The following is a 25,850-nucleotide window of genomic DNA, read 5'->3' as shown; positions in this document are numbered from 1 at the left end:
AGCGTCGTAAGAACTGATGATGCCTGCGGGGGGTATCGGAACCGATGGTAGAGTCTCAGGGACAGGAATACGGGGAGGATTAGGGATCGGACGAAGGTCTGAGCAGCGACTGCAGGCTGCCGAGACGGGGGTGACGGGTTGCGGCGCAGGTGATGAGACTAGGGAGAGGACGGAGAAGAGCTGCGAGCGAAGTCCAGCTGTGGAAGAGCTACGTCTCGCCAGGGCCGGTCGAATGGGGTGAGGGGTGACAGGATACAGATTGCGGAGCAAGAAGGCGTGAGAGAGCGACGAGCCGACGCTAAAAAGGGTAGCAGAGGGCGATCGGGGGATGATGTGGGAGTCGGCTGGGGGCGCGGATCTCGAGAGTCAGATAATGTAAGCAAGTCGCGATTCCCACCAGCGAGGTTCGAGGGCGAGGCAGAAAACCAGCACGGCGATATGCAGGTAATACTTACAATTAGGTTAGTCTTATTGTTGAAGTTGGACACGTTGTGTACGAGACATAATAATCATCCTAATTCTGGTTGAAAGATTGAGATTAAACCCAAGCACTAAAAATGAGATAATCTGCCTTGCTCTCCCGCACCGAATCTAAGACAGCTATTGGTGAGGCGACTTGACGTCGTAGAACGGTAGGATCAGAAGCACTATTACTATTTTGCACTATTTTTTAATGAACATTGTCACCCTAAGTTTTTATAGTCTGATCGCATTGACTTCTTGAGGAAGTGAGTGTTCGTCATCTTCTCAGTTGACCGTGGGTGCGGTGGAGTTGAGCTGGAGGATCCCGTATCCCATACGTAATTTTGTACCCTGGGGTAAAGTAAACTAGACAGATGCCTGGTTAACAGGTTACAGGCCCATGGCCCATCTCGATCTGTGGGATGGTATGTGGACCAGCACAGTTAGCCGCAAATAGGAGCGCCTTGGTAGTGATTGCCGACAAGAATCCATGATGATCTCAGATAAATTCGCCTGGAATCGGATACCTGTGACATCAGTTCCTAGATTCATGGCTGTACTCTGTAGCTAAGCATTAATAACAGTGTCCTCCAGGGCTGTGGGATCCTGATCCTTTCGACGGCGGCTGGTGTGACTGTTTTTCGATATTCTTCGTTACACATGCCTCATGGCTTTTGTCTCCCGCTCTGTGCGTGTTATGATCGCTAATATATACGTTCCCTAAGTCAGGACTCGACGAGCCTTCCAGGCTCGTCTTACAGCGCGCTCTCACCACCATGTGTTCGCATTTGATTACATTGGACCTCCGACCTTCCGCTCACCATTCGTTCCCGCCAGAAGCGCGGCAAGCTCCGATTTTCAAGATCCAAGTTACAGCTGTCACAAACCGATCCTTCCGCCAACCAATGCGCCCCGTTTAGGCACCCTTGGGCCTCCCCGTGGTACAAAAAATGACACGTGACGTCAACTCAAAACACATGATGGCTGTGCAACATCTCAGCGACATATTGCCCCCAGGGAAGCTGGGCCACGGGCGAAACTCGTATATACCGACGCCTTGAAGCCTGCAGGACTCGGAAGTCTTACCAAGCTGGTGCCTGACAGGACAACTCGAGCCCGAATGATTCTGGCGGGGCAGACTGGTCCGTTTGACTTTCCCCTTTCGAGTCTTTTCGGCGAAATGGCTCTGCCCAGCCTAGCCAACGCCACCAGAGTTAATGAGGCTGGGCTCCGACCTCCAGGTGCCCGTGCTCATGCCTATCACGTTGGAGGGAGGATGGTTATAGTTCACATTGCGCCTGACTGATCTGCGAGTGGAAGACCTTTATACCTCATCTTTCTCCTCAGCAAGGCGATAGAGCCTCGGCTAATAGCGCTTAATAGCGTTTTCACCAGGTGAACTGCGCTGAGAGGCTCAGAGACATACGAAGTTCTTAATAGCGGGCGATTAACAATGCTAAGGATTTTCAGGGACCTCCTACTCCGCCCTGAGAGATTTACTATTTTGGCCTGGAAGCTAACTGCGTTCCGCTCCTCCTAGACGGAGCGAGGAGCTCAGGGGACGATCCGAAACCCAGATAGGATTCGGAGTGCGCAAATGCGCCAGTCTCGTATCTAAACCAAGGATTTTGAGGCGAAAGAGACAAGCTATTCCAGATAACCCGTGCGGATCAGAGCAAAGCGGATCATGACCTTGAGGCTGTGTTACAGCCATAAAATTGGCTACTGCATCTGTTTGGTGCTTGCTAATAGCATCAGGTTTATTTGTCAGTGTCTCACTATAAGGCATCTTTATGGTTTCGGGCTTCGCAAGATCGAACTTCCTATATGAATGTGCGCGTCCATACGTCTTGCCATGATGTAGCACGCGACGGCTTTGGTATGGATTGCGCGAATTGCCCAGCTGGAGGAGTACCATGTCCCTTGCCTCTATGACCACTAGACGTCTGGCCGATGGGGAATTCAATGAGCTTCGTCGAGGTCCATTCCATGCCGAACATACAGAGCCATCTCGAGACTAATAAAAATGGAAGGCTGTGCAAGCAGTACGACTGGCCTTTTACCTTAGTCCTCTATCCTTGGATTTCCGTTGCTCTCTGCGAGCAGCAGAGGATGAGTACATCGACGACGGCTGATCTGTCGCATCAAACATACATCAAATAGCTACAGTACGCTTGAATATTCTCAGGTACAATTAATTGATTCGGGAGAAGCAATGAAACCATGACCCGTAGTTGTCTGTTATCGTCCACAGACCAAAGATCAGTAGCATTCGAGCGGCGTTGGAGCGGTAAAGCGTCCGAGACGCAAGGCAGCAGGTTATACCTCGACAGCTAAATTTATGCCTGAACGTGTCACAGCAGTATCTGCTTAAAGAATGCAGCTGAACCCTTGAAACTCGCAGAAGAATAAATAATAAACCAGCCAGTTCTGCGATGTTTGTGATGCCACTATATATAGTTCTGCAGGCGGTGAACGTCTGTGCTGTCATAGTAGATTGCCCAAAATTGAATCAACGTGGTATGTGGTGTATATCGGCCTGTCAGGTGCAATACGTAGACGAACTCCACCGCATAATTCTAAGATTCGAGAATTTTGGTACGATAGTTATGACTCTCTTCTGGCCCTCCAATAATGTCAATGCGCACCTGTGTTGTTGTTTGAAGCCGAAGGTGCAAGAGGGTCCGGAGGTCGACCGTCTATGACGTAGTCTACTTCTCTCGTCTCTGGGACTCTCCACCAGGACACGCCCGCACTAGTAGCATGGAGCCTAGAACTTCCTGATTTCCAGCCCTTTGGCAAAACTTGCTGTCGGCCAAGATCCAAAAAAAATTGTAGATCTAGTAAATCTACCGAGGATGACTGCACAAGATCAGCTTCTAGCAGGAGCATCATCGGAGAAGGGGATGTCTGACGATGGAGGCCACTTGTTGACCGATGCACTAGTGGATGTCATATTGAATGTTGGACAAGAGACTGAATTCTTGCAAGACGATGTTAGTAAGCTGTAATTGGAGGCTTGGAAACATCTTCCGGCCAATGTGTGCCAGGTGTAGGTGCGATTGCAAGGTCCCCCAATGTAGTCTGCGGTGTTGGCAACTCGCGGCCTGCCCAAGTGCGTGCGGTCTATTCCTTTCTCCAGCTTGCTGTGGTATCTCAAGTCGCACGTCATTATTTTTTTCTGTCCCTTCAAGGATCGGAAACTTGCTACTAGCACAGCAAACTAAACTTAAGTAGGAGGCACTCGTCCTGTCCTAGTTCCCCACACACCATTCATTCGGCTTGGTCGCGCCGCCACCAGTGCACCACCGGCTCCTCCCCTCGTCATTTCACGACTGTCTTCTCTATCTTATCCCACTCTCCTCCATTCTCTTTTTTTCTTCCACCCCTCACCTCTCACTCATCTTGCAAGCAGGACCGTCAAGTTCCGCAGCCAAAGACAACAGAATCTTTTTACCGCGCCCGCGCCTGGTCCCCGGCTCACTCTCGATCAAAATGGCGGAATTTGTACGTGCCCAGATTTTCGGCACGACCTTCGAGATCACCAGCAGGTATGATTTCTCTTGAGCGCGCATGGGAATCCGCGGCTCGTGCTTACATGACCGACTGCAGATATACAGACTTGCAACCCGTAGGAATGGGTGCTTTTGGACTGGTCTGGTATGGCTCTGACCCCTCCCCTCACAACGGCGCATCGCCCAGGATAGCCTTGGTTATGCCTTTCCCCGCTTGGACTGCACCTCATACTGATATGTCTCTCCAATCTTTATAGCTCCGCGAGGGATCAATTGACCGCACAGCCGGTTGCTGTTAAGAAAATTATGAAGCCTTTCAGCACGCCGGTTCTTTCCAAGAGGACTTATCGCGAACTGAAGCTTCTGAAGCACCTGCGACACGAAAACGTCAGTCCTCGTTCGAAGTTATCTGTCTTGCATGTGGCTATCATGATATTAATGACTAGTAGATCATCAGCTTGAGCGATATCTTCATTTCTCCTCTTGAGGACATGTGCGCCCGCCCCGTGATACCCGCGTTAACTCCGTCCTGGAATGCATTCTGACTTAGGTTACAGCTATTTCGTCACGGAGCTTCTGGGTACCGATTTGCATAGACTCATCTCCTCCAGGCCGTTGGAGAAGCAGTTTATACAATACTTCTTATATCAGATTATGGTGCGTTCTAATACGGCGTCTGCGGCAACCAGTTTTCAAGCTAACTTGACCAGCGAGGACTTAAATATGTCCACTCGGCAGGGGTCGTGCATCGCGATCTCAAACCCAGCAATATCCTCATCAACGAAAATTGTGATCTTAAGATCTGCGATTTCGGACTCGCGCGCATTCAAGATCCTCAGATGACAGGATATGTTTCGACCAGGTACTACCGTGCGCCAGAAATCATGCTCACATGGCAGAAATATGATGCAAAGGTGGATGTTTGGAGCGCAGCGTGCATTTTCGCTGAGATGTTGCTGGGAGCGCCATTGTTCCCCGGGAAAGACCATGTCAACCAGTTTTCCATCATCACAGAGCTTCTCGGAACTCCTCCAGATGATGTAATTCAGACCATTTGCAGTGAAAACGTGAGAAACAGCTCCCTGCCATCTTTTGATTTTGGAATCGCGCGCTAATAGACTTCTCACAAACAGACTCTGCGGTTCGTCAAGTCGCTACCAAAGCGGGAGCCTCAAGATTTGGCGAAATTGCCGAAGTTCCTGGCGCTCGTGCATCCCGACAAGAAACCCGAAGAGGATGAAGATTATAAAAACAGTACGTGTCCCGCTTTTGTATTCATATATGCTTGATGGTGGCCTCTAACGGAAAATAGCTATCAACCTTCTTAAAGCAATGCTCGTTTACAACCCGAAGGACCGAATCAGCGCTGAAGCGGCGCTCGCGGCCCCATACCTAGCGCCATACCACGATGAGACAGATGAGCCGGTAGCGGAGGAGAAATTCGATTGGTCTTTCAATGACGCCGACTTGCCCGTGGACACGTGGAAAATCATGATGTGGGTTGCATTCTGTTTATCAACATCTATTAGGATTCTTGAACTAACTCGGCACTCAGGTATTCGGAGATTCTGGACTTCCACAACATCGATCAGGGCGGCGACATCAACCCCGCCCTTGTCGAGGGAGCCGGGCTCAACCAGCAAGGTTTCCAATAAAGCCCTAATGAATCGCGTGGATGCGGCGCTGGTAGCAGTATAAGCACGATATCGTGGGCTTTTTTTCCTTTTTTCCTCTATCTCTGGCATGTAGACTGGGCGCGAGAGCTGTGATGTGGCTATATGTTTTATTTATGAACGATTATATTTATGTCATGCGCGATGTGTCTTTATTAAAGTCTAATCCACCCTTGTCCTGCTGAATGACCTTGAATTACACTACATGGCCATTACCTATTGCTTGGTTGGTAAGTGATGGTTTGAGGGCAATTTGTTAGCTCTTTTGCACGTGCCCTTTGAGGTTGCCAGATCTGTCCTACGAACGAGATATATATAAATGCAATACATCTTTGCTCAGACATCGTACTCCAGATATTACACTCATCCATACCTACTCAGGGGTCGCTGCGGGGTCCCTCCCGACGAGGTAATTGTCACCGCCCACCAAAAGAAACCGATCGCCTACAACCACTCGCTCTCCTTGTCTTTTCTCGAATTCTTTTTTGTTTGCATTTGTCGTCGTCTGTTTGTCTGATTTAAGCGGACGCCTTCCCAGTCCTTCCTTTGTTCTAGCAGGGAGGATCCCCTGGAATCACCACTGGAGCCGGTCTCACCTTGGTCTTTTGCTGGATGCAACACCATGTCGCACACCCGGGTTTACAAAGATCCTATTGTCCTGGTCATCGACTTCCACCATGCTAGGTGAGTGGCTTCGCCGAGCAAAGAATCTGGTGATCAATCATCAGCAATCCCGGCCGGGATTGAGCTCGTTTTCTGTCTCCGCTTTCAGGTGTTGGAGCTCTCTTCGTCGATGCGACTTAGCCGAAAGGCTAGCATGTACTTTGTAAAAACCAAATCTTACTGTCAACCAGTACTGACGCAGTGAATTGTACAGGGGCCCGGAGATCGAACTATGCATTGGACCAGAAGGGACCGACCCTGCGGCCGAGAATGACTGGTCACTACTGCCGTTCATGGCGCTTTCAGATGGAGCGCATATGTACGGCTCAGGGCTATCCTTTGGTACGGATATTATGGCTGATATGTATGGGCGCTGCTAGGTCAACTGAGGAATTCTCCTACTTTACCCTCCGCCGCAGAGGCACCGACACCGAGCCCCCGACATCACTCTTCGGCATTGCCTGTTCGCGGCAAATTGACTCAAATGCTCTTATTTACAAACCACCGGATGTGACGAGGTCTACCGTACAGAAGGCGGTCGTTGTGGTGACGGAAAATCCAAAGTGTCTTGGACAACTGAGGGAGAAACTTTCTGTCGTCACCTCGGCATGGTTTGCGCAGCGGTAAGTCTGCCAGTCACGGTTGTCTTACCTCGGACCTGGTTGTGGATGGAGATAAGGATAAACATAAAAAATGTGGAGGGAGCTCTATGTGCCTTGGGATGCTTGCTGATGTTAAGAGGTCCAAATAGGGACTTTTCGGATCTCGATATTTTAAAGGTTGGAATCCTAAGAATTGTCGCTTAGTTATTTGTTGCTAACGCACTCTTGTTAGAAATTCCGGGAAGGTTTGGTGATTAGTCTGCAAAAAGATGAAGGTTTCAAAGACCAAACCCTTGGTGAGACTCGATCGAACCTAACCGGCACCGACCAGCTACTGACATGCACCAGGTCTTTCTCTACGAGAAATGATCCACGATTACAAATACCAGACCCTCGTTCTATTCAAGGCATTACTTTTGCAACCAAAGGTAGTCTATTTTTACTTCTTTGCTGTCTCTCCATGCTTATCAATTACCACGGAATAGATGCTTTTCTTCGGCTCAAGATGCGAACGGCTATGCATGATCCAGTTTTCGCTCGTCTCTTTGATCCCGGGGCTCATGAACCACCTTCAAGATTGCGCCGACCCTTCCTTTGATACATATGCGCAGACCGTTAAGAAACCGACTTCTCTCAAAACCAGCGATAGGAGCTCTTGTATGATGATGCGCACATAATTTCTGTCATGAGTCTTTGTACTGATACTAGCAGTGCTGGCATATATGGGCCTCCCGTTGCAGATTTTTGGAAAGGTATGCGCACATTATGTGTCCCTCCGAGTATAGATTAATCTCACATTGCCTTAGGGAAGTATGTTTGGACCGTACACACCTCTGCAGCAGCTGGATCTACTGGCAGATGATGGAACAAAATCTTACGTTGTTGGTTCTACGAATTCTTTGCTACTGCAGCAGAAAGATCGCTATAGCGATATCTTGATTAATGTAAGAAAGTCCTGCACATTCACAAAACCTGCTCTAAGAAGACCACTTTCACCAGCTCGACGAAGATACGATTAATATCACGTCATCTTCTTTACGAAACGCACTGACCCTATCCGTTGCGGATCGACGCTGGATCGATGCCATTACTCAGATTGTGAACGATACATGGGACGAAGCACATCCCAACCAACCCAAAACGCATGGGTACATGGGTTCGGAAGAGTTTATAAGGCTTCAATTCGAGGAGTACCTTCTGGCATTACTATCATGCATGAAGTATCATGAAGAACTCAACTCCTACCTGACTGGTGAACCGAGCCGCCGTAACCGAGCGCAGTTAGACTCTTATAACATCGAGGGGGACCCAGCGCTAGAGTTCAACCAAGAGTTCTTAGCTCATTGGAGAACTACTTCCAACTACGCTTTGTTTCAACGCCTTACCTCGGACGCGCTTTTATTCTCTGTCGCTGAGCCTCGACATCCCTCTGCTGGCGGCCTCACAATCGATGATGTTCAAAGACGAATTTCTCAGCAAGTCGCGGACCTCCACCTCGACGAAAAAGTGCGTGAAGGCCGTGAAGCCCTCAATCGACATCTTTCTACAGGCCAGAAGAAAGTTTCCGCTGCATTCAACAGCTTCTGGGCGGACATCGAGGCCATGCGTGAAGCACAGCGCAAACGGAATGAAGAAAAGGCAGCAACCCAGTCACCGCGTCCATCCCTGGACCGGTCCTCTACTCTTCCAACCTCACACTCCGACTCCACCTCAAACTCGAGCACCAGCGCCTCGTCGTGGTTCCCAAACCGCAAAGTCGCTGTACCCGCCGTAGATATGACGCAGGCCCAAGCCTCCGTCAGCGCCGTTGGCCAGAAGGCAGGCGCATACTTCAGTTCTTGGGGTACATGGGCCTCTGAGAAAAGAAAGGAGTGGCAGGAGAAAAAGTCAGCTTCGTCTTCCCCAACCGCGAGTGCTGCTGTGACTTCTCCGTCCACTCCGACCTTGGCAAGCACCACAGAGTCCATTGACACCACGAACACGAACACAGATAAAGACAGACGGCAGTCGTTCCAGTCATTTCGCAGCGAAGCGTCCTCCACCATTTCACGCAGCGGAAGTAGAAGGAAGCGATTGAGTAATCTTTTCTTCAAGCGCGAGAGCCTAGATTTCAACGTCGGTGCTATCAGCCGTGATGGTGATGATCATGAGACTGTTTACCCAAAGTCACCGCTCTCAAGGGAGGAGTCTATTCTAGGGGATGATATTCCGGAAACTTCAGCAGAGCAGTACAAAGGTGAACGAAAACTTGACATTCACCCTAAAACGGAAGCAGACGTCGCTGAGCGAAAAGATACCACGGTCAACAATGTACCAAGCGACGGCACACGAACACCACCGCCACAACAGCCAGCAGCTGCGCTAGATTCTATCGAATTAGAACCACGTGCAAACCTCCCCGGGTCGGAGTCCGAGAAAGTAGTAGTGCAGTCCTCGAAATCCACAAACGAAAACGAGCCGCCATTAAAGTGAACAAGATAATAACGAGTCTAATCTGCACTAATTTTGTGTAAACCTACATACCCACTTACCCACCCATATAGCGCACCTCGTACGTTGCGTACAGCTTTTGACGAAACATGTATCAAGTCAGGCTGGCGCAATTGTCAGCATTATTTTAGGCGATTAACTACCGCAAATACCTCCCCTTAGCCTATTTACCTGTCTGCTTATTTAGATACCAACTTTTATCCGACGTTTTGCTCGAGGGCCGAGTTCTAGACTCTATGCTCGAGACTTTTTGTATGACAAGCTGGGAAGACTTTAGCTATTACGATGACGACACAAATGTGTCCACGTACTCTTAAGGAAATAGCTGAAATCGAGTCTCAGGGCCAAGCGAAACGACCATAGCGAAAGATTGGTCAAGCGTACTTTATCAAACACACTGCAGCATATCTTATCTATATCACGACGAAGGTAACTCATTCTCTTAGTCTAAGTAGAAAATGGCAGGTGGAGGTCGCAGTCGGCTAGCTTGCAGAGTTGGGAAGAGTAGTTGTAGACAGAAGACAAGGAAGTGGTGCTAACAGGGACATGATACTGGCTGATGAATCCATGGTCTCGCAAAGAGGAAACGCCTAAAGGAAGAAATTGGAATAGAGATATGATGAATAAGTAAAGTAGATTTGAGAGAAGAAAATCATGCAATGTAAGCGATTTCATCGCCGTCCAGACGCTCGATGTAATCCTTCTCCATCAATGCTTCGATGTTCTTCTTGATGTCGGGTACTTGGGGGGGGAAGCGTGATTTGACCTGGTGAATTACTTCCTGCACAAGCTGTACGTGCTTCATCTTCTTCCTGGATTTCATGATTCTGACGATTGCGGACTGTTACAAAGGATAGTAAGTAAGTATAGTACAATCACTTGGGTAGACAAGGCAAGAAGACATACCTGGAGCAAGAGCTTGCGGTCTTCCTCGATTGTCTTATGTGTGTCATCCGTCTCGACCTTCTGCTCGGACCTAATTTGGATGTTGAGATTGACCTTGATCTTCTTATTTTTGAAGTTGTAGTTCAGGGAGAAGGTCGAGTCTGGCCCGGGTTTAGATCCTTCAGGACTAATGTTAAGGACCTTGGCCTTTAAGAAAATGCTCAGGTTTGGATCAAGGATTTCAGGTGTGAGAGTAGTGGCCTTTTGTATATCAGAGTATGTCAACGTGTCGCTCTCGTTGAAGAGAAGGAGGATGCCCATTTGGTACGTAGACACAAGGAAAGTGTATGGGACCTTGGTGTTCTTGATGTAATTGGCCTTGAGCTCGCCCTTACACAGCTGCCAGAGCCAGGTTAGCTTTCGACCGTTATGCTTATCGCAATAGAACTTCTGAAAACGCTCAGAAGTTTTGACAATTTCAGGCGGAGCAAGGAAAGAAGTTGAAGGGGCCGTGAGTGGCCAGAAACCGGTCCCGAGAATTTGGAAGTGCGAGTCCACAAGCTTCTTTCGGTCATCATCATCCAAGAAAGATTTCTCAAGCCAGTCCTTGTAGCTTGAGTTCAGATCCTTTGAAATCTGGATATCCTGGAACATCCGCTGCAACTTGTTCGTGTACTCAAAACCACACGCCTCCTTGAGTTTGCTGATCATGCTAGTCTCGGCGTCATCAGATACTGAGCTCACATGGACTAGTCGCTTAGCAAGCATCTTGGAGTAGAATTTTTGGAAGACATCCTTGTCTTCAATGTACTTGAAGACGGTCATGATCTGTACCAACATCTCCTCCAGCTCTGACTCCTCCGCAGCTTTTGATCCCCTCTTCAGCAGAGAATCCGTGTACTTGGCTAGTAATTCTGGTGTCTTCGTAGACCCGGACTTGCAGATCTTGTTGCGATTTACAAACTCGCGACAAGCGTTGTCAAGCGAGCGGACAAATTCGGACTCGCCATTGAAAGCTTCCTTGACGAGACTGTGGTATCTGGTGTGCACCGACAGCAATGCATCGACGTACATCTTGGGCTCGAAGGAGTCACCTTCAGCAGCAACCTTCTCAACTGCAGACAAACCAGCCCTCCTTACGTGTGCTTCGAATTTTGTGCGAAGAGGGTCCAGCCCATCTTTGATTCGTGACAAAAGCCGGTACATCCGGGCGAGATCATCTTGACGTTCGTTGTCGAGCAGCGGTTGGAATTCGTCACGGAGGAGCTCCGAGTGCGCAGTGACAAGTACATCCAAACAGGTGCTGGTTAGATCTTTTGAAATATCGTTGTTCAAATAGAGTCCAACACGTGCTTTCTCCTCTTCGAGACGGATTTCTGCTTTCTTCATGTACTCCACAACGCTGTTGTCCGCCACAAACTGACGCGACTCATCCTCATAATAGATCCTGGTAGCTTCGAGGAAAGGCCGTTGGAAGTAATAGCGGTAAATTTCAAGGGTGGACTTCGTGGGGTCAGTTTCATCAAGTCCGAGAGAGACAAATGAATCAACAATGCTCTTAATCCGCGATTGCTCAATGGTCTCCCCATTCCGTTGCTTTTCGACAAGCTTAAGAACCGCGCCCATGACCTTTTCATGCACCTTGAGGAAGAAATCCTCCTTCCACTTTACCAAGTGTTGAGTATACACATCATATACGTTCTTTTTCCCTTCATCGATTTCTCGCTTGACCCAGTGGCGGTTCAGGTATCTGAAGAGATGGTTTATATATTTGGCAGCGGTCGTATACCTTTGCCATTCCCGAATATAAAATGAAAGTAGAGCTTCATCCGTATGACCCATCGATTCTCCGTGGACCCACTCAAGATGGCGCGACAAGTATTCTCCAAGTTTCCGATAAAGCTCCTCTCCGAGCAAGTGTGCTAAAATTGACGGTCAGCTGTCACTGTGCGGATGTATTTATCATGAGGAATCTGGAAATGGGAAGGGAAAAAATACGCACCACCACGCTGTGCTTGTATGGCTTGACCGCTGACAGCTTTGTGAGAGGTGCAGAAGTTGTGGACCGCTCTGTCTCAATGTTAGCCATGGACGACGATGAGTTCTAGGTGGTTCGGTCCGTCAGGCAGACGTACGTGTATAGGGCCATGTACTAGAGCAACACCAGAAGTTAGCAAGCTGCATTCTAAGGCTAGAGGCACATAAACAGTGATGAGCCACGTACGTTCTTCATGTCCACCCCGTCCTCCAGTTTGACCATGACATTGTTGATGCCGTTCTCTAGGAATACCCATCTGCAACGGTCAGCCGAGCTCTGATGGAATGCCAAAAACGACGGTTCCACAGAACAATAGCGAGTAGCCAGGTGCACTCACGTTTCTTCCAAGTCATCCTTGTGGGGGGCCTGGGGCATTAGAGGCGCCATGCTGTTCCGCGGAATGGTAGCCCGCCGAATGAGAAAACAGGCGGAAACTTGTTCAAGCGTCAGCACTGGAGCTGCTGTCAAGACACGGAGACAATATTAACGTCAGGGAGCTTACCAAAGCGAACGAATGATTAGGGAGAAGCCGGATAAATGATGCTGATCGCGAGACCTCTCCGTCCCTCTTACCCTTCAGAGCGGTGGGCGGCTGGAAGGCAGTCGAGAGAAGGACGTTGCGCAAAAGCAGACCAAACGAATAGGAGAAGATTTCTATAAGCCGGCTTCCAGAGTATGAGGCAGGGGCAAGGTTGGGAGAAAAAGCCAGAAAAGTATCGAGGATAAAGACTGACGCGACCAGGCCGTGGCGTTGGATCACTTGGGATGATGATGAGTGACTGGGGATTAATGATGTGGGGGCAATCCTGAACTATTGGGTAGGCGGTCAGGCTCATTACTATCGAGTCTCAGAGAGACTTTTCTTTCCCTTTGACTCTTCTAAGCCATTTTATATGCGAACTCTCTTAAATAACACCTGCTCTCTACCATCCAGGCATCACATTTTACCATTTGATCACTGCTGGAGATTCAGTCACTCGTGGCGTTGAACCAAGGGGCTCTTTTGCGTAACGGATCCAGGCTTCAGTGCTTGTGATCAGTCAGAACAGAGATCTTGTTGCCTGGAATTCACGTAAGAGATAAGATGATAGATTCGATGACAGTGACACCTTAGCTATGGTTGGAACGCATATCTTTAGAACGGTACTTGCATGATACTTTTTTGGAACTAGATGGAGAGCTAGCTTTGGAAGGGATGAGGCTCTTTCAAAGCAACCTTGGATATGGAGTATACTCCAGAGTAAAAACCCTATGACGTAACGTGACCCCTAGCAATATAACACCAGCGCTCGAATCCCAGCGGAATAACAAACCAAGCACTGCACCGTCCAAATCACTATACACAATGATTAGGCCATCATCAGAGATTCAAGTCACCTCTCGACAGATACCCCAGTGGGAGCGCATCCCAAATACCTCCATTCAACACAAGCCGCTCATTATTTACCATCAAGCTTTCAGTGCCTCGGCAGAGGAATTGTCGAAACATTTAGACAAAATCGGTGAAGTCTCCGCAAGATGGACATACTCCATGTACCCCCAGACACACTTCCACTCGACTAGCCACGAGGTCCTGGGCGTGGTTTCCGGGTCTGCAAAACTCTGCTTTGGGGGCGAAGGGAACCCCGATCGATTTGAACCGGAGGTCTCTGAGGGGGATCTGATTATAGTTCCAGCTGGTGTGGGCCACCGGCTGCTCTCTGAGACCGATGAAGCTCAGAGGCCATTCATGATGGTCGGCGCTTACCCACGGGGTAAGTCTTGGGATATGTGCTATGGGCGACCGGGGGAAGAACACAATCTTCGAAATATTGAAAGCTTAGAATGGTTTCAAGCGGATCCGCTTTATGGGAAAGATGGACCTGCGCTGAAAGGATAAGTCGAGCGTATTACTCGATGCTTCTCTTTGAGCAAATGGTTTGATATTGAGCCATATTATCATCCATAGTTCCAACGCCGTAGGGCGCCGTAGGGTATTAATAATATATGTACCCTTCATCCTCATACCACCAAAACCACTCGTAGGGTTGTATCCAAAAAAAAAATAAAAGGCCGTTCATAATCAAAAATAAGAAAGACGCAAGCTGCGTAGCGGTGTTAGGCAAGAAATAAGCATACGGTCAAGAAATTATCAAGCACATGGAGCCAGCCATAGATACTGGATAGTGTAGAAAAGAAGTGAAAAAAGGCGAGAAGACTCTTGAGAAAGAGCCAAGCCCAAACAATGACAACTCCAGGGTGGTGGTTATCGTCTATTTTGTTGATACTCGTTCAACAAGTCTTTCCACATGAAGCGCGATTAGCGTCTTCGAAGTCAATATGAGAAAGCGTTGACACTTACCTGAGAACACTGATCGAGAAGGTGACAAGCCAGGCTATGAGCGCAATTAGTAGAACAGAGGCTAAAGCTACCTGACGCCTGCAAATATTGTCGTTTTTTGGGACCAAAGTCTGGTTTATTTCCGCGTAAGTGCAAGCGCCTTCTGCACTTGATAAGGACTCGAAAGCCAGACTGAGATTGGCCGAATCGAAAACAATAAAGAAAATATCTAAAAGAATGAGTCGTGCTTTAGCAGCGGGGGAGCGGAGTCCCAGCGGTTTGGCTGTGTACTCATCCCAGGTGATGTAGACAAGGTAAACCAACGCAACAGCGTCGACAATAATTGCCATCAAGGCCGAGGGCCCTTGAGGACGTGGAAAGTCGCTCGAAAGTCGCTGAATAGAGCCTCCAAGCGCCAGAGCTGTTAAAGAAAAAGACCACACCGTCAACCGAATGACCAATGGTACAATCGGGCTTTGCAGAAGGGTATTGTGAAAGCGTTTGAACCACATTTCGCGTCGCCGCTTCTTCTTAAGCGGATCTTCTGTGTCTTCGTCGGGCTCAAGCTGGCCCCGCCACGGCAATGCATAATTGCCATGGTTTTCGTGCAGCCATTCTGGCGTTACAAGCTTCTCCTCTAAGCCCGGTTCTCGAGGGTAGGCTATAGTCTTGGAAAAACTCTTCCACCGTGATTCGCGCGCCGGCTCTCCATCCATACTATGCCCACGATCTGCACCTAAACCCGGTTTCGACGTCGAATATGGTGAGTGGTTATGCTGCGCGACTACGGCCTCGTTCGGCTGCGACGGCAGGAGTCGAGAAGTGGCGGTGGCTTCAATATCATCAACTGGGTATTCCAAAGATCGAATCCAGGCTAGATGCAAGACAAATCAGCATTTCAGTTTCCTCCTGTCTCGTGCACTCTGAGAGGGACTTGTTTACCCGGCAATGTCCGCAGTTTGCGACCCCATGCTTGACTGGGTCCAGCATTTTCCGCCACCTCGTCCCCCGTTATTTGCGGCAATCCCGCTGTTTGGTCCGTCGACTCTGCGCGCGAGGCTTCCATGGGAGGGTTATCGCTAATGTGTCCGCCGGGAGAATGCTTCAGAGGCGATGAAGACCATTCTGCGACTGACGATTTCTCTGTCAAGGCATCGTCAGGGTGTAGGCTGGCGTTGGGAGGCTGGACTCGAACTTCGCCCACATCCTGGGCCATGGCCCTGAGGCTCAATGTGCCTTAGAGCGAGGGGAGGCTGAGCTGTGAGGGATTGCCGCAGTGGAATTGGCTCCAGAGCTGCATCTCCTCGTACCCCTTGTGGCTAAGGGGCTCTAGGAGCACGTTTCCGCCAGCTGAGCTCACTCGCTGTGAAGCTCGCGGATATCTAATCTGGACGGCGAGAGGGCCAGGAAAGAATAGACAGAGGCGGGAGTGGAGGCAAAATGAACAATGGGGACGGTCAGTAATTAGAAAGGACCTGAATGGGAATATCGTGAGACATTCTTGGAAGATTTGGTTCGCCTCGGAGATTATCCCGCAGTTTCCGGCTGCCCTTGTGGCTGGGTGGCTCGGATTCCATGACGTACTCCCATTCGAGGCCCGACAACATTTCAATCATCGTCATATCATCGTCTCTTTTCCCAACGATCTAGGGACAGGCAAAGGTATGAGTGGCTCCAAGGCTTGCCTTTATCTCTTACCCCCGGTCGTCCATCGCTAGTTATCGCTCCCCTCCGCCCGTGATCAAGTAACAGCGAACTGTGCTCTCAAGGGACCGGATTTGGGAATTGCGCTATGGCCATGCGATTATTTGTGGTCCCAATCTCCACTCGAAGAGCCCTGATCTATGCCCGACTCTTGCGCAAGGATGTTTCGAAGGAGCGGTCTATCCTAGACCGAGTCACGGACAAGGCTGCGGAAACCTGGGCGAAATGGGAAGAGGCTGATAAAGGCTGGAAAACGTGGGTGGTATCGTGGGGAAATCGAGTCCAGCAACGCATACCTTATGAAGAATGGGGACTGAAAAGCATCCCGTCGCTTAACTTTCAACGTCGAATTGACGAGTCACATGGGTCGAATAAAGTGGAAGTCTTGTTCCCAGGCAATGCGATTAAGGAGGAGAAACTTATTCCCATGCTACACAAGCTCTCAAAGGAGCGACAGGAGTTACATAAACGAAGGATGTGGTGGAGCTTGATTGCAGCGCCCTTTACAGCGCCAATTGGGCTCATCCCCTTGTATGTTTTGCATGGTCGAACTGTGCTCTTGCTCTGATGGTTGAACTGCTAATCACAAACGCATGCAGAATACCTAATATCCCGTTCTTCTATCTCGTTTACAGAGGCTGGTCGCACTGGCGAGGTTGGCATTTCCTACCCTCTTCGTACCGGCAATATATACTCACTATTGGCAAGCTCTGAACGGCTCTAGACATCTGCAGTTCCTTGTCGAGAAGGATTTATTAAAGCCAATATCATACTCTGGACTCGTGGAACTATACGCGAAGCGCGTCTCGCGCACGCTAGAGGAGTCGGATCGCGAAGACCCAGTCGAGGAAATGGTGGAGGATGTTGAGAAAAGTGATGACAAGATATTGCTTCGCATGAAAGATGCAAAGAAGCTTGCGACAATCCTTGATGCACCCGGACTTGCATTGGAAGCTGAACGAGCCATCGCACAAGTCTCCGAGCAGCTCAAGCAGCCACACTCGACTCAACCAGGGAAAGATAGCGAGAAGACGACTGAAAAGAAGCAACAATGACGAATTGCTTAACTATCGAGAACATGGATGATTCTCTAAGATTTATATACCGGTGCACGATGGAATTTCAGCAATGTAAACTAGCCAACAATAACATAGACAATCATGACTCGCTATAATAATCTCATTAATTGCTTTGTAGTCACCTATTGGGCGGGCTGCTGAATGCATATATAGTCAAAAACGGATCTATCTTAATCCGGGCGTCCCGTTGGACATTAGGTGCGGGAAGCCCGAGTCTAAAGGAGCTCACTATCAACACGGAGGTCATCGTCTCCGCAGCCGCTCCTTGCCTGTTCTCTCACAGCAGCCACTCTCCTTTTCCAGAAACCATCACTGTAAATACACACCATGTCGAATAAAAAGATAGAGCAGTGGGAAGTCGAGCGGTATTGGGAGATCTTCTCTTCCTTGGCCGGCGGCCAACCCCATCTCAACAACTCCCAGGCCGCCTCAGTGCTCAGGAACAGCCGTCTACGCGATGACCAGCTGGAGAAAGTGTGGGATTTGGCTGACCTGGACGGAGATGGAGAACTCGACTTTGAGGAATTCTGTGTCGCCATGCGATTAGTCTTCGATCTGGTAAACGGGGTATGTCATATCTGCGGGTGCCCGCCATCGTATCGTGTGCTATTTATGAACACTGGAATTGACATTTGCCCAAGGAATTACCGCAAGTTCCCAAATCGCTTCCCGATTGGCTGGTCCCTGAATCCAAAGCACACCTCGTCCAAGCTACTCGTGCTCTAAGTGGAGGCCAGGAGCAGTTCGAGCGTATAGAGGATGAAGATAGCACGCCCGGGCTGAAAGACGGTTTCGACTGGTACATGAGCCCTGAGGATAAGGCCAAGTACGAGGAGATATACTCCGCCAATAAGAACCAGCGCGGTGAAATAGCCTGTACGTTTGTCGCTACGGCTTGGGATTCTGGCATGCGCTAACTTGCAATTCTCTCTGTGTCCAGTTGGATCCCTAGAACCCCTCTATGAATCTCTTGATGTCCCAGATACCGATATCCGCTCAGCCTGGAACCTAGTAAACCCATCCGCGGCCCCCGAAATCAATAAGGATGCCACACTTGCCTTTCTCCATATCCTCAACTACCGCCACGAGGGCTACCGTATCCCCCGCACAATCCCCGCTTCTTTGCGCGCATCTTTCGAAAATAACAAGATAGACTACCAGCTTGATAGCGCGCGGCCAGCGCAAAAATGGGGCACAAATGGCGATACGGAGACTTCGACGGGCCGCAAGGCTAAATTCGGTGATACGTACCTGAGTCGCCTCGGCGTTGCGGGCAAGACATCCTACACGCCCAAGGGGACGGATTTCAGCGACACGATTCAGGATGAGGAGTGGGAGAAGGTGCGGCTGCGACGCGAACTGGCAGAGTTAGATGCCAAGCTGCAGGCTGCGAATAAGGCTGTTGAGGGACGGAAAGCTGGTAACCGGAACGACGGGCGGCCGAACTGGGTTCTCATTAAGAAAGAGGCTCTTCAGCTTCTGGAGTATAAGGAACGTGAGCTGCGTGAATTGCGCGAGGGCAGTGGGCGGGCCAAAGCCGGCGGGGATGTCGAGCGTCTTCGTGAAGATGTCCGCACAGTGGGCGAGCAGGTCGATGGTTTGAAGAACCATCTCATCCAGCGAAAAGGTGTGCTTGAGGACTTGCGAAGAGAAATTGAAGACGAGCGGGCGTCTCGGTAGTCTCATATATATCCACGTCTTCCTTCTTGTACCTATCCTGGCGGTCTAATCATGCATGCCTATGTATAGCCACTTGGCGAGGAGTTCAGGCGTTCAATCGATCGTGTTATCTGGATTTGGGTGTCCATTTTTTTGTTATCAAAATTTCTAGGACCTCGCAGTCTATCTCGTGTATTTACATGTATTACATATTAAAGCTTCTGGAGCATAATATACCCAAACAACCAGCCCTAAGATCCTCCAGTAGAAACCCGACGCCATATCAACAACAAACCGAAAAAGCACTGTTGTACAGCAATTACACCACATACACCATTTAGGGCTCATCCCATCCCGAAGCAACGGCAATCACTTTCTTTTCAGCTGATCCATAAGGTTATCCCCATCTCTCTTCGTCTCCACAGCCTTGAACGCCTTCCCATCAACATCAAGCCCCTTCTCCGCCAGCGCATAAGCCTCCTCGCTGCGATCCGTAAGAACTCTTAGGTCCTCATCCGACAATATAGACGCCGGGTCCGCACTGGCCTCGAAACGCTCGAACTCATCCTCACCGAGCGCCCTTTTCAGCTCGTCAACATCGTCTCGCGACATCGTCGACTCACTAAGCAGGGATTTGAATTTGCCCTTTTGAATAACGAGACGCTCGAGACGGCGCTTCGAATCGGCTTTTTCAAGTAGTGTCTGCTCAACTGTTCCCTTAGTTGCTAAACGGTAGACGATAACCGGTTTCGTCTGGCCAATTCGGTGAGCGCGATCCTGAGCTTGCAAGTCTTGCTGCGGGTTCCAGTCCGAGTCAAAGAGGATGACTGTATCCGCTGCCACGAGATTAATTCCTTGTCCCCCGGCGCGGGTACTAAGGAGGAAGATTTTGTAATCTTTATCTGTGTTGAAAGCTTTGATTTGGGCTTGGCGGTCTGCCTGACTAATTGCGCCGTCGATGCGGCAGCAGTTCCAGGAGCGGAGGTGTGTGGCCCAATCCTGGAGGATGTCGAGCTGTGTCTTGAATTGCGAGAAGATGAGAATTTTGTGGCCTTTGTTTAGCAAACAGGGGATCAAGCGGTCGAGAAGGAGCATTTTGCCCGAGGCTGTGACGAGGGTCTCGTCTATGCTGGAGGGATCTTCGGCCCAAGGCCAGTAGAAGTTGTGGGGGGAGTTGCAGGCGAGTCGGGCTTGCATTACTGGGTTTTGCATTTTCTTTTGGGCAATTTCGCGCTCTATGGTGGAAGTTAGCTAAGGCAGTCAAGGCTGGGCGTTGCAGGTGTAGTGCACGTACTGGCAAGCTTAATGGTGTTTGCTCTCTCGATCTCTTCTTGTTCGGACTCGTCAATGCTCTCTTCAATGTCCAAATCTTCCTCGAGGCCTTGCTCTAGCTTTCGTAGTTTTGAGTTGAATTCACGATCGCTGATGTCCTTGTAGGTCTGCGGTGCCTTGCGTCTACGCGTAGAGCTGGCTCGACTGCCAGGGGTAGAATCACGGCTTGACCGGACGCTCTTATTAGGTGTTGAGACGACGCTGCTACTTGCACTGCGCTTTAGGCTCCTTGGGCGCGAGATCATTCCGTTCTTCGCCATCAAACGCTCTGTTGCCTTCTCCTCAAGGTACTGACGACCCGTGCCGTTGAGGATCTCTCGGTATAAGTCCTTCTGCTCGAGAGTCAACGGTGCATAGAGGATGTACTCTCGTTTCTTCGGTAGAGCAGACTCGACATCTGTCTTAACACGCCGGAGTAAAAATGGCTTTAAAATCGAGTGCATAGTCGAGACTAGAGTCCGCTTCCGACGCTCGATCATATCTGTCTGACCATTGTTGTCCAATACGGACGAGAAATCGAACCAATTCTGGAAGCTGTTGAGATCGTTGAAGATTTCAGGAAGCAGGAAATGCAGGAGTGACCATAGTTCGGTAATGTTGTTCTGCAGAGGAGTCCCGGTGATGAGGAGCCTGTTGGCCGAATTGTAGGACAGCAGTTCCTTGATGAGCCGGCAATTCATATTCTTCAAGCGGTGTCCTTCGTCCTGTGCAACCGTTAGCAAGCCAAATCTAGAAACATAATGCAGACTAACCACAATGATATATCGCCACTGATATTGGGCGAGGAACTTGCGGTCATTCATGCAGATCTCGTACGACGTACAAACGACGGGGAAATCCGGACTTTTCTGGTCTCTGAGGTTCATGAACTTCTTCCTGAGCTGTGCCCGTTCGTCTCTGGTGCCGTGGTACAGCACTGTTTTGATTCCAGGTGTCCACCTAGCGAACTCATCCACCCAATTGCTTACCGTACTCAGCGGAGCCGATATAAGGAACGGTCCAGAGACATTATGTTCTTTGAAGAAGGCAATCAAGGATATGGCCTGTACCGTCTTCCCAAGACCCATCTCATCCGCCAAGATACCACATAGACCGTTCATCCATAGGGACTTGAGCCACTCAAGTCCTTCGAGCTGATACTTCCTCATCTTACCCCCGGTAACAGGGGCAGGCTGCTGCGTGGCAACAAGCTCCTGCTCACCGAGAACTGTCGGTTTGGCTTCGAACTCATCCGCGGCATGCTCAAGCGCCTCCTGAACAGTGGTGTTTTTGGCCTCGTCGACATTCAAATCCGCCTTCTTGAAGTAGTTGGAGATAGTATTGCCCTTAGCGGGTGCCTTTCGCCCCCTCCCTCGCTTCGACTTTGCCGGCTCTTCCTTCTTTTCATTATTATCGGTAGCCTCTGCAGCTGCTGCTTGTCGCGTACTCGCTCGAGTCCCTCTCCTTTCAGTCGGTTGCGCGGATGCCTTTCTACTTTCCTCCGATGTATCGGCCTGCTGTTCCTTTTGCTGCTGTTCCTGCTTTTTCGCCGCTTCCAGTCTCGCCTCCTCCTGCTGCTTCTTCATCTTCTCAGCCATTATTGCGACGAAAACCTGCAGTGCGCAACGATCAGCAATTGGGTGGAATGGGTTCGCTCTTGTATTCTCCAAGAATGACGAACCTCGCTAGTATTCAGCAGATGCATGAGTGCCTTCGTCTTGACATCCATATCCTCCTCATTCTCTACAGCCTCGCTCTGTCCATCGTTTCCAGTCTCTGTTTCCATCTTCACATCCTCGTTGACATCCGCAACGGACGGCTGCGCAGAGTCCTGTCGCATCGTGTTGTTGCCGGCGAGAAGGGCAGGGGTGAGGAGACGTTCGATCAAAGATGGGTAGATTCGTGCGCGAAACTTGCAATAATATAAGTCGTTTGTCAGGAGAAATTCCCCTTCATATCCACTCGATGCAGGAAAAATGATTCCGGAAAGCGTGTCGCCACCCGACGTAGATAGAGGAACAAAGAGGGCCAATATTCAATCTTTTATCTGGTAGAGAGAGCAAATTGAATTTGCGGGCTATGAAGGTAAGGACGCCAAGATGAATAGAAGATTATATAGAGCCCAGATCAACAGCAGGCAGCTGTCAAGGTCATTCGCCGTTGATGTTCTCTCATGTGAGACTACTCAAACTGAAGGAGGACGCGATTTTCGCGTCGGTGCACGGACCACTTTTAGATTGAATTTCGAAGCAGCGACTTGCGTTCACTATCAGATAATCAGACCTTGTGTTAAGATCACTGTCAGTTTACTCTATCGAATAAATATTCTCTGGTTAAATAAAGAATGTTCAGATTCAAAATGGATATTGAATATAATTCCTTACACATGGATCTGTTTGAGAACTCCATCATTCGTCCAGGGGCCGGCCCATGACCGCGGTGCTAACGACGATCGTACCTGCGCAGTTATGGCGTATACAAGGATTAAGAAGCAGCTGAATACAACACTCCGAGCTTGAGGGCCATCATCATCGTCATCTGAACGACCCCATACAGATTAGACTGTTGTATCATCAAACAAGAGAGAGATTCACCAAGAACTGAATTGTGGACTCCGATAGGCAAGCCTCGTCTTTGGTGTGCACTGCATAGCTGCTCTAGCGAATGTTCATGCTTTCATACTGAGGGTCATTGATCAGACATAAGTTAGTTGAAGACGAAAGCTAGTGGTGTAGTAGTGCTTGCGAATCTGTGAGCAATCTTCATGGAAGGAATTGCCGTAAGGGATGATCATTGGATTAGGAAAGTCTGTTTGTCCAAGCTCAGCCTGTGAACTGTCTGAAGCGTGACAGGCATGAAGTCTGCTTGCATTTCCGGTCACTATCATTCTGGCTCGGGTTGTATTCGACCCATCGCCCGTACTAGTTGGCATGCATTTGACTTTTTCTCCCGGAGTTCTCTGCAGACCATATCGCAGTCGAAGCTGAGTCTCGAGGTGGATGAGTCTGATGCTTGAGTAGGTGCGGGTGCGGATTCCAGTAATCCAGTATGCCCTTGGAAAGCGTCTGGGTTAGAACAACTGAGGTAAGGACTAGGAGCGTCGGGAGGAAGCCATGCTGGGTGATTATCGCTCTGGATAACCGAATACACGGTAAAATAAATGAGGTGAAAGGGATCATCAAGCTCTTCACTGGGTTGGCCCCAAGCAAACCATAATCTGGCCAAACCGCACCGCCTCCTCTTATACGGAGTGCCAACCGTGTCAAAACTGCCTTAGGCTAGATCCAGCATGTCAGGTAGTCACAGATATCGAGTGGGATTGAAACCTAAAGCTCCCATACACCTTCATCTAATTCAGGACACTGAAATAGGGAACCGAACCGTATGGTTAACCCAAGCAGTCGAGGTTTGGGCCGAGCTGCTTGTCCCATAAATCCGTCAGCAAGTTAGGATTGCTCGCAACGGATCGATTTGCATAGCTGTTCCCATAACGTAAACACCACCTTTCACATGGTTCAAGAAAACTCGACAACTGCAGATGCCGAACTGGGGCAAATTTTACAAATGAATTTTGGGTGGTTGGAATGCCCCGAACTATTTGCCGTTGATGCCGACACCTGATGTTCGTCTTCTTCCGGTTGCACCAGGATGTATAAGCTTAGGAGCATGCAAGCATTGACCTTGTGATACCCCCTGCTTCCTTTCATGTCAAATGTTCTAGATCTGTGCAATTGCCCAATATTTTCGGTTAATGGAGTGAAACCCAACAACTCGTTGTAAAAGCCCTGTCTATCTTGCACGAGTTCGCTTCTGCGTTGTAGCATATGCCGTCAGTTGACAGTATGAGATTCTGAACACTGCTTATAAAGCTGCAGTGCAGGCTGTCTGCCTGCCTCGGGATCGGCAAGTGAAGGCAGAGACCAATGGCAGAGGAGGGTTGTTCGTGAATGCTTTCGAGAAGTTGCAACAATGCTAGGATAGTGGAAAAGTGCATTCTGGTGGAAACCTCCCCGCTACTCGACGGTATGCGAATGTCCCTTGTCTCCAGATGGCAATTCCTACGTCTCTTTGACTAAACCCATGAATTCCAGAACTTGAGTTCCAAAACGTCACGAACTTCTAATTGAAGGTAGTACCCAATCCACCATTCTCGAAGCACGTCGCTGCTGTGTGCTGGTGGAAACTCCTCGGGCCATAACTCATGACCCCATAGACAAGCGTCTCGTTGGAATTAGACTCGGTCTGGGTACTTGCTGGCGCAGTAGACATGAGGGATATCTGTAACACCATCGACATGAGTGAGAAATGGAAAGTGAAAATGACCGGACACTCACACTCGCATTTGATGATGCGTAGGAACTCCAGAGACAGTTGACGCGGTATGCCTCAATAAACAACCAAGACAAATGGTGGTCTGATGTTAAGTTGGCCAGTGGGTTGGGGAGTGTTGCCGGGTGAAAGACGAGGAGTCATCATTGACCTCGCTCGGTGGACCTCTCGATCCATACATTAATAACCAGTTTTCCGAAGGCAGGCAACGGCTTGACTACTTTCCTCTCGTTAATGGATGGTATTGAGTAATAATTTGCGACTTTGGCAACAGAGAAGCTACTAACAAGCACTGCCAGGCTATAGTTCTCTATAATTGATGTACTACGATCCCGCAGACGAGAACAGAACTAGTTGTACCTAAGGATTTATGCACTGGGGTTGTCAACCATGAAACTGCCCATACATTATGAAGGGTAGGCGCTTTCGATTTGTCAGCGTACATGCGAGTGCTGCAGTTCGCAGAATGCAGTATGGGCGCCGAGCGGTTTCTGTTGATTGCTGAGGAATGAACTGTCACCGGTTCCTGGCAGGATCGACTCAGCGATCTTATTGGACAGCTCTGCTGGAATTGTGTACATAGTACCAGAGATGCGACCCTGTTATAACCAGCAAAGAAAGCCAAAGGATACAGGCTGTAAGGAAATTCTAGGCCTTCGAGATAGAGAGGTCTAGGCCGTTCAGCTGGCCAGTGCTCTTGACCACCGCCAGAGTATGGTTTCCTTTAATGATCAATCCCAAATCAGTCTATTCTGAGTGACGATCAAAAGTAGCACCAAAGAGCAGAACCCTCCCAGAAAGGCCGGTCTATTGCTGGTTCCTGACTATCGAAGCCCAGGTAAAGCCCGCGGTGAGCCCGCGGTGAGCCGGGGTCCTAGACGTCCAAGCTTACCTAGGCGGATAGGCGGTATAAATGGTCATTATGTGGCAATAACGGTCCGATGCGATAACTGAGCGTCTATACCATTAGGAGCAAAAGCAGAACGCAAACCATACCCAGAGTAAAGTTTTAAAGACGGCCCAGGAAGAGCCATTAATGATAGGCGAGCCGCAAGATACGCCAACGGATCTAATTTCGTTCCAGACTGCAGATACTCCTGAGACGTGCATAGCCTGGACA

The 25,850-nt window shown here is 49.4% G+C and overlaps 8 protein-coding genes across 8 annotated transcripts, besides 1 other annotated feature; 5 read left to right on the top strand and 3 right to left on the bottom strand.

The window, feature by feature from the left end:
• Window positions 1–25,850: part of a sequence feature (contig 1.15 1752..178329(-1)) that runs on past both edges of the window.
• Window positions 3,834–5,996, top strand: sakA (mitogen-activated protein kinase hogA). Its single transcript, XM_653529.2, has 9 exons — window positions 3,834–4,013; window positions 4,075–4,122; window positions 4,235–4,364; window positions 4,427–4,470; window positions 4,535–4,634; window positions 4,688–5,044; window positions 5,111–5,231; window positions 5,290–5,473; window positions 5,533–5,996. The coding sequence occupies exons 1-9, from the start codon at window positions 3,958–3,960 to the stop codon at window positions 5,630–5,632; spliced, it is 1,140 nt and encodes a 379-aa protein (XP_658621.1). The 5' UTR covers window positions 3,834–3,957; the 3' UTR covers window positions 5,633–5,996.
• On the top strand, window positions 6,273–9,387 carry ANIA_01018 (putative Avl9 protein; the record flags this gene model as incomplete). Its single annotated transcript, XM_653530.1, has 10 exons — window positions 6,273–6,334; window positions 6,528–6,632; window positions 6,694–6,936; window positions 7,065–7,092; window positions 7,148–7,211; window positions 7,264–7,343; window positions 7,401–7,572; window positions 7,627–7,667; window positions 7,722–7,859; window positions 7,915–9,387. 10 exons carry the CDS (start codon window positions 6,273–6,275, stop codon window positions 9,385–9,387), a joined length of 2,406 nt encoding a protein of 801 aa, XP_658622.1.
• On the bottom strand, window positions 9,794–13,045 carry culA (cullin CDC53). The gene is made up of 7 exons (XM_050613255.1): window positions 12,831–13,045; window positions 12,666–12,762; window positions 12,515–12,584; window positions 12,426–12,442; window positions 12,293–12,360; window positions 10,312–12,212; window positions 9,794–10,246 (listed from the first exon to the last, which is right to left on the bottom strand). Exons 2-7 carry the CDS (start codon window positions 12,713–12,715, stop codon window positions 10,058–10,060), a joined length of 2,295 nt encoding a protein of 764 aa, XP_050469084.1. The 5' UTR covers window positions 12,716–12,762; window positions 12,831–13,045; the 3' UTR covers window positions 9,794–10,057.
• On the top strand, window positions 13,674–14,207 carry ANIA_01020 (cupin domain-containing protein; the record flags this gene model as incomplete). The annotated part of the gene is made up of 1 exon (XM_050613254.1): window positions 13,674–14,207. The coding sequence occupies one exon, from the start codon at window positions 13,674–13,676 to the stop codon at window positions 14,205–14,207; it is 534 nt and encodes a 177-aa protein (XP_050469083.1).
• Window positions 14,666–15,864, bottom strand: ANIA_01021 (phospholipase D regulator; the record flags this gene model as incomplete). Its single annotated transcript, XM_653533.1, has 2 exons — window positions 14,666–15,522; window positions 15,591–15,864. The coding sequence occupies 2 exons, from the start codon at window positions 15,862–15,864 to the stop codon at window positions 14,666–14,668; spliced, it is 1,131 nt and encodes a 376-aa protein (XP_658625.1).
• On the top strand, window positions 16,281–17,522 carry ANIA_01022 (uncharacterized protein). The gene is made up of 3 exons (XM_050613253.1): window positions 16,281–16,883; window positions 16,952–17,007; window positions 17,061–17,522. Exons 1-3 carry the CDS (start codon window positions 16,441–16,443, stop codon window positions 17,405–17,407), a joined length of 846 nt encoding a protein of 281 aa, XP_050469082.1. The 5' UTR covers window positions 16,281–16,440; the 3' UTR covers window positions 17,408–17,522.
• On the top strand, window positions 17,562–19,207 carry end3 (cytoskeletal adaptor protein SagA). Its single transcript, XM_050613252.1, has 3 exons — window positions 17,562–17,998; window positions 18,073–18,307; window positions 18,372–19,207. The coding sequence occupies exons 1-3, from the start codon at window positions 17,759–17,761 to the stop codon at window positions 19,109–19,111; spliced, it is 1,215 nt and encodes a 404-aa protein (XP_050469081.1). The 5' UTR covers window positions 17,562–17,758; the 3' UTR covers window positions 19,112–19,207.
• On the bottom strand, window positions 19,460–22,241 carry ANIA_01024 (putative SNF2 family helicase/ATPase PasG; the record flags this gene model as incomplete). Its single annotated transcript, XM_050613251.1, has 4 exons — window positions 19,460–20,325; window positions 20,385–21,126; window positions 21,175–22,014; window positions 22,083–22,241. 4 exons carry the CDS (start codon window positions 22,239–22,241, stop codon window positions 19,460–19,462), a joined length of 2,607 nt encoding a protein of 868 aa, XP_050469080.1.

Source organism: Aspergillus nidulans, chromosome VIII, assembly GCF_000011425.1.
Source record: "Aspergillus nidulans FGSC A4 chromosome VIII".
Taxonomy (NCBI): Eukaryota; Fungi; Ascomycota; class Eurotiomycetes; order Eurotiales; family Aspergillaceae; genus Aspergillus; species Aspergillus nidulans.
This window is presented reverse-complemented; position numbering and strand designations above follow the sequence as displayed.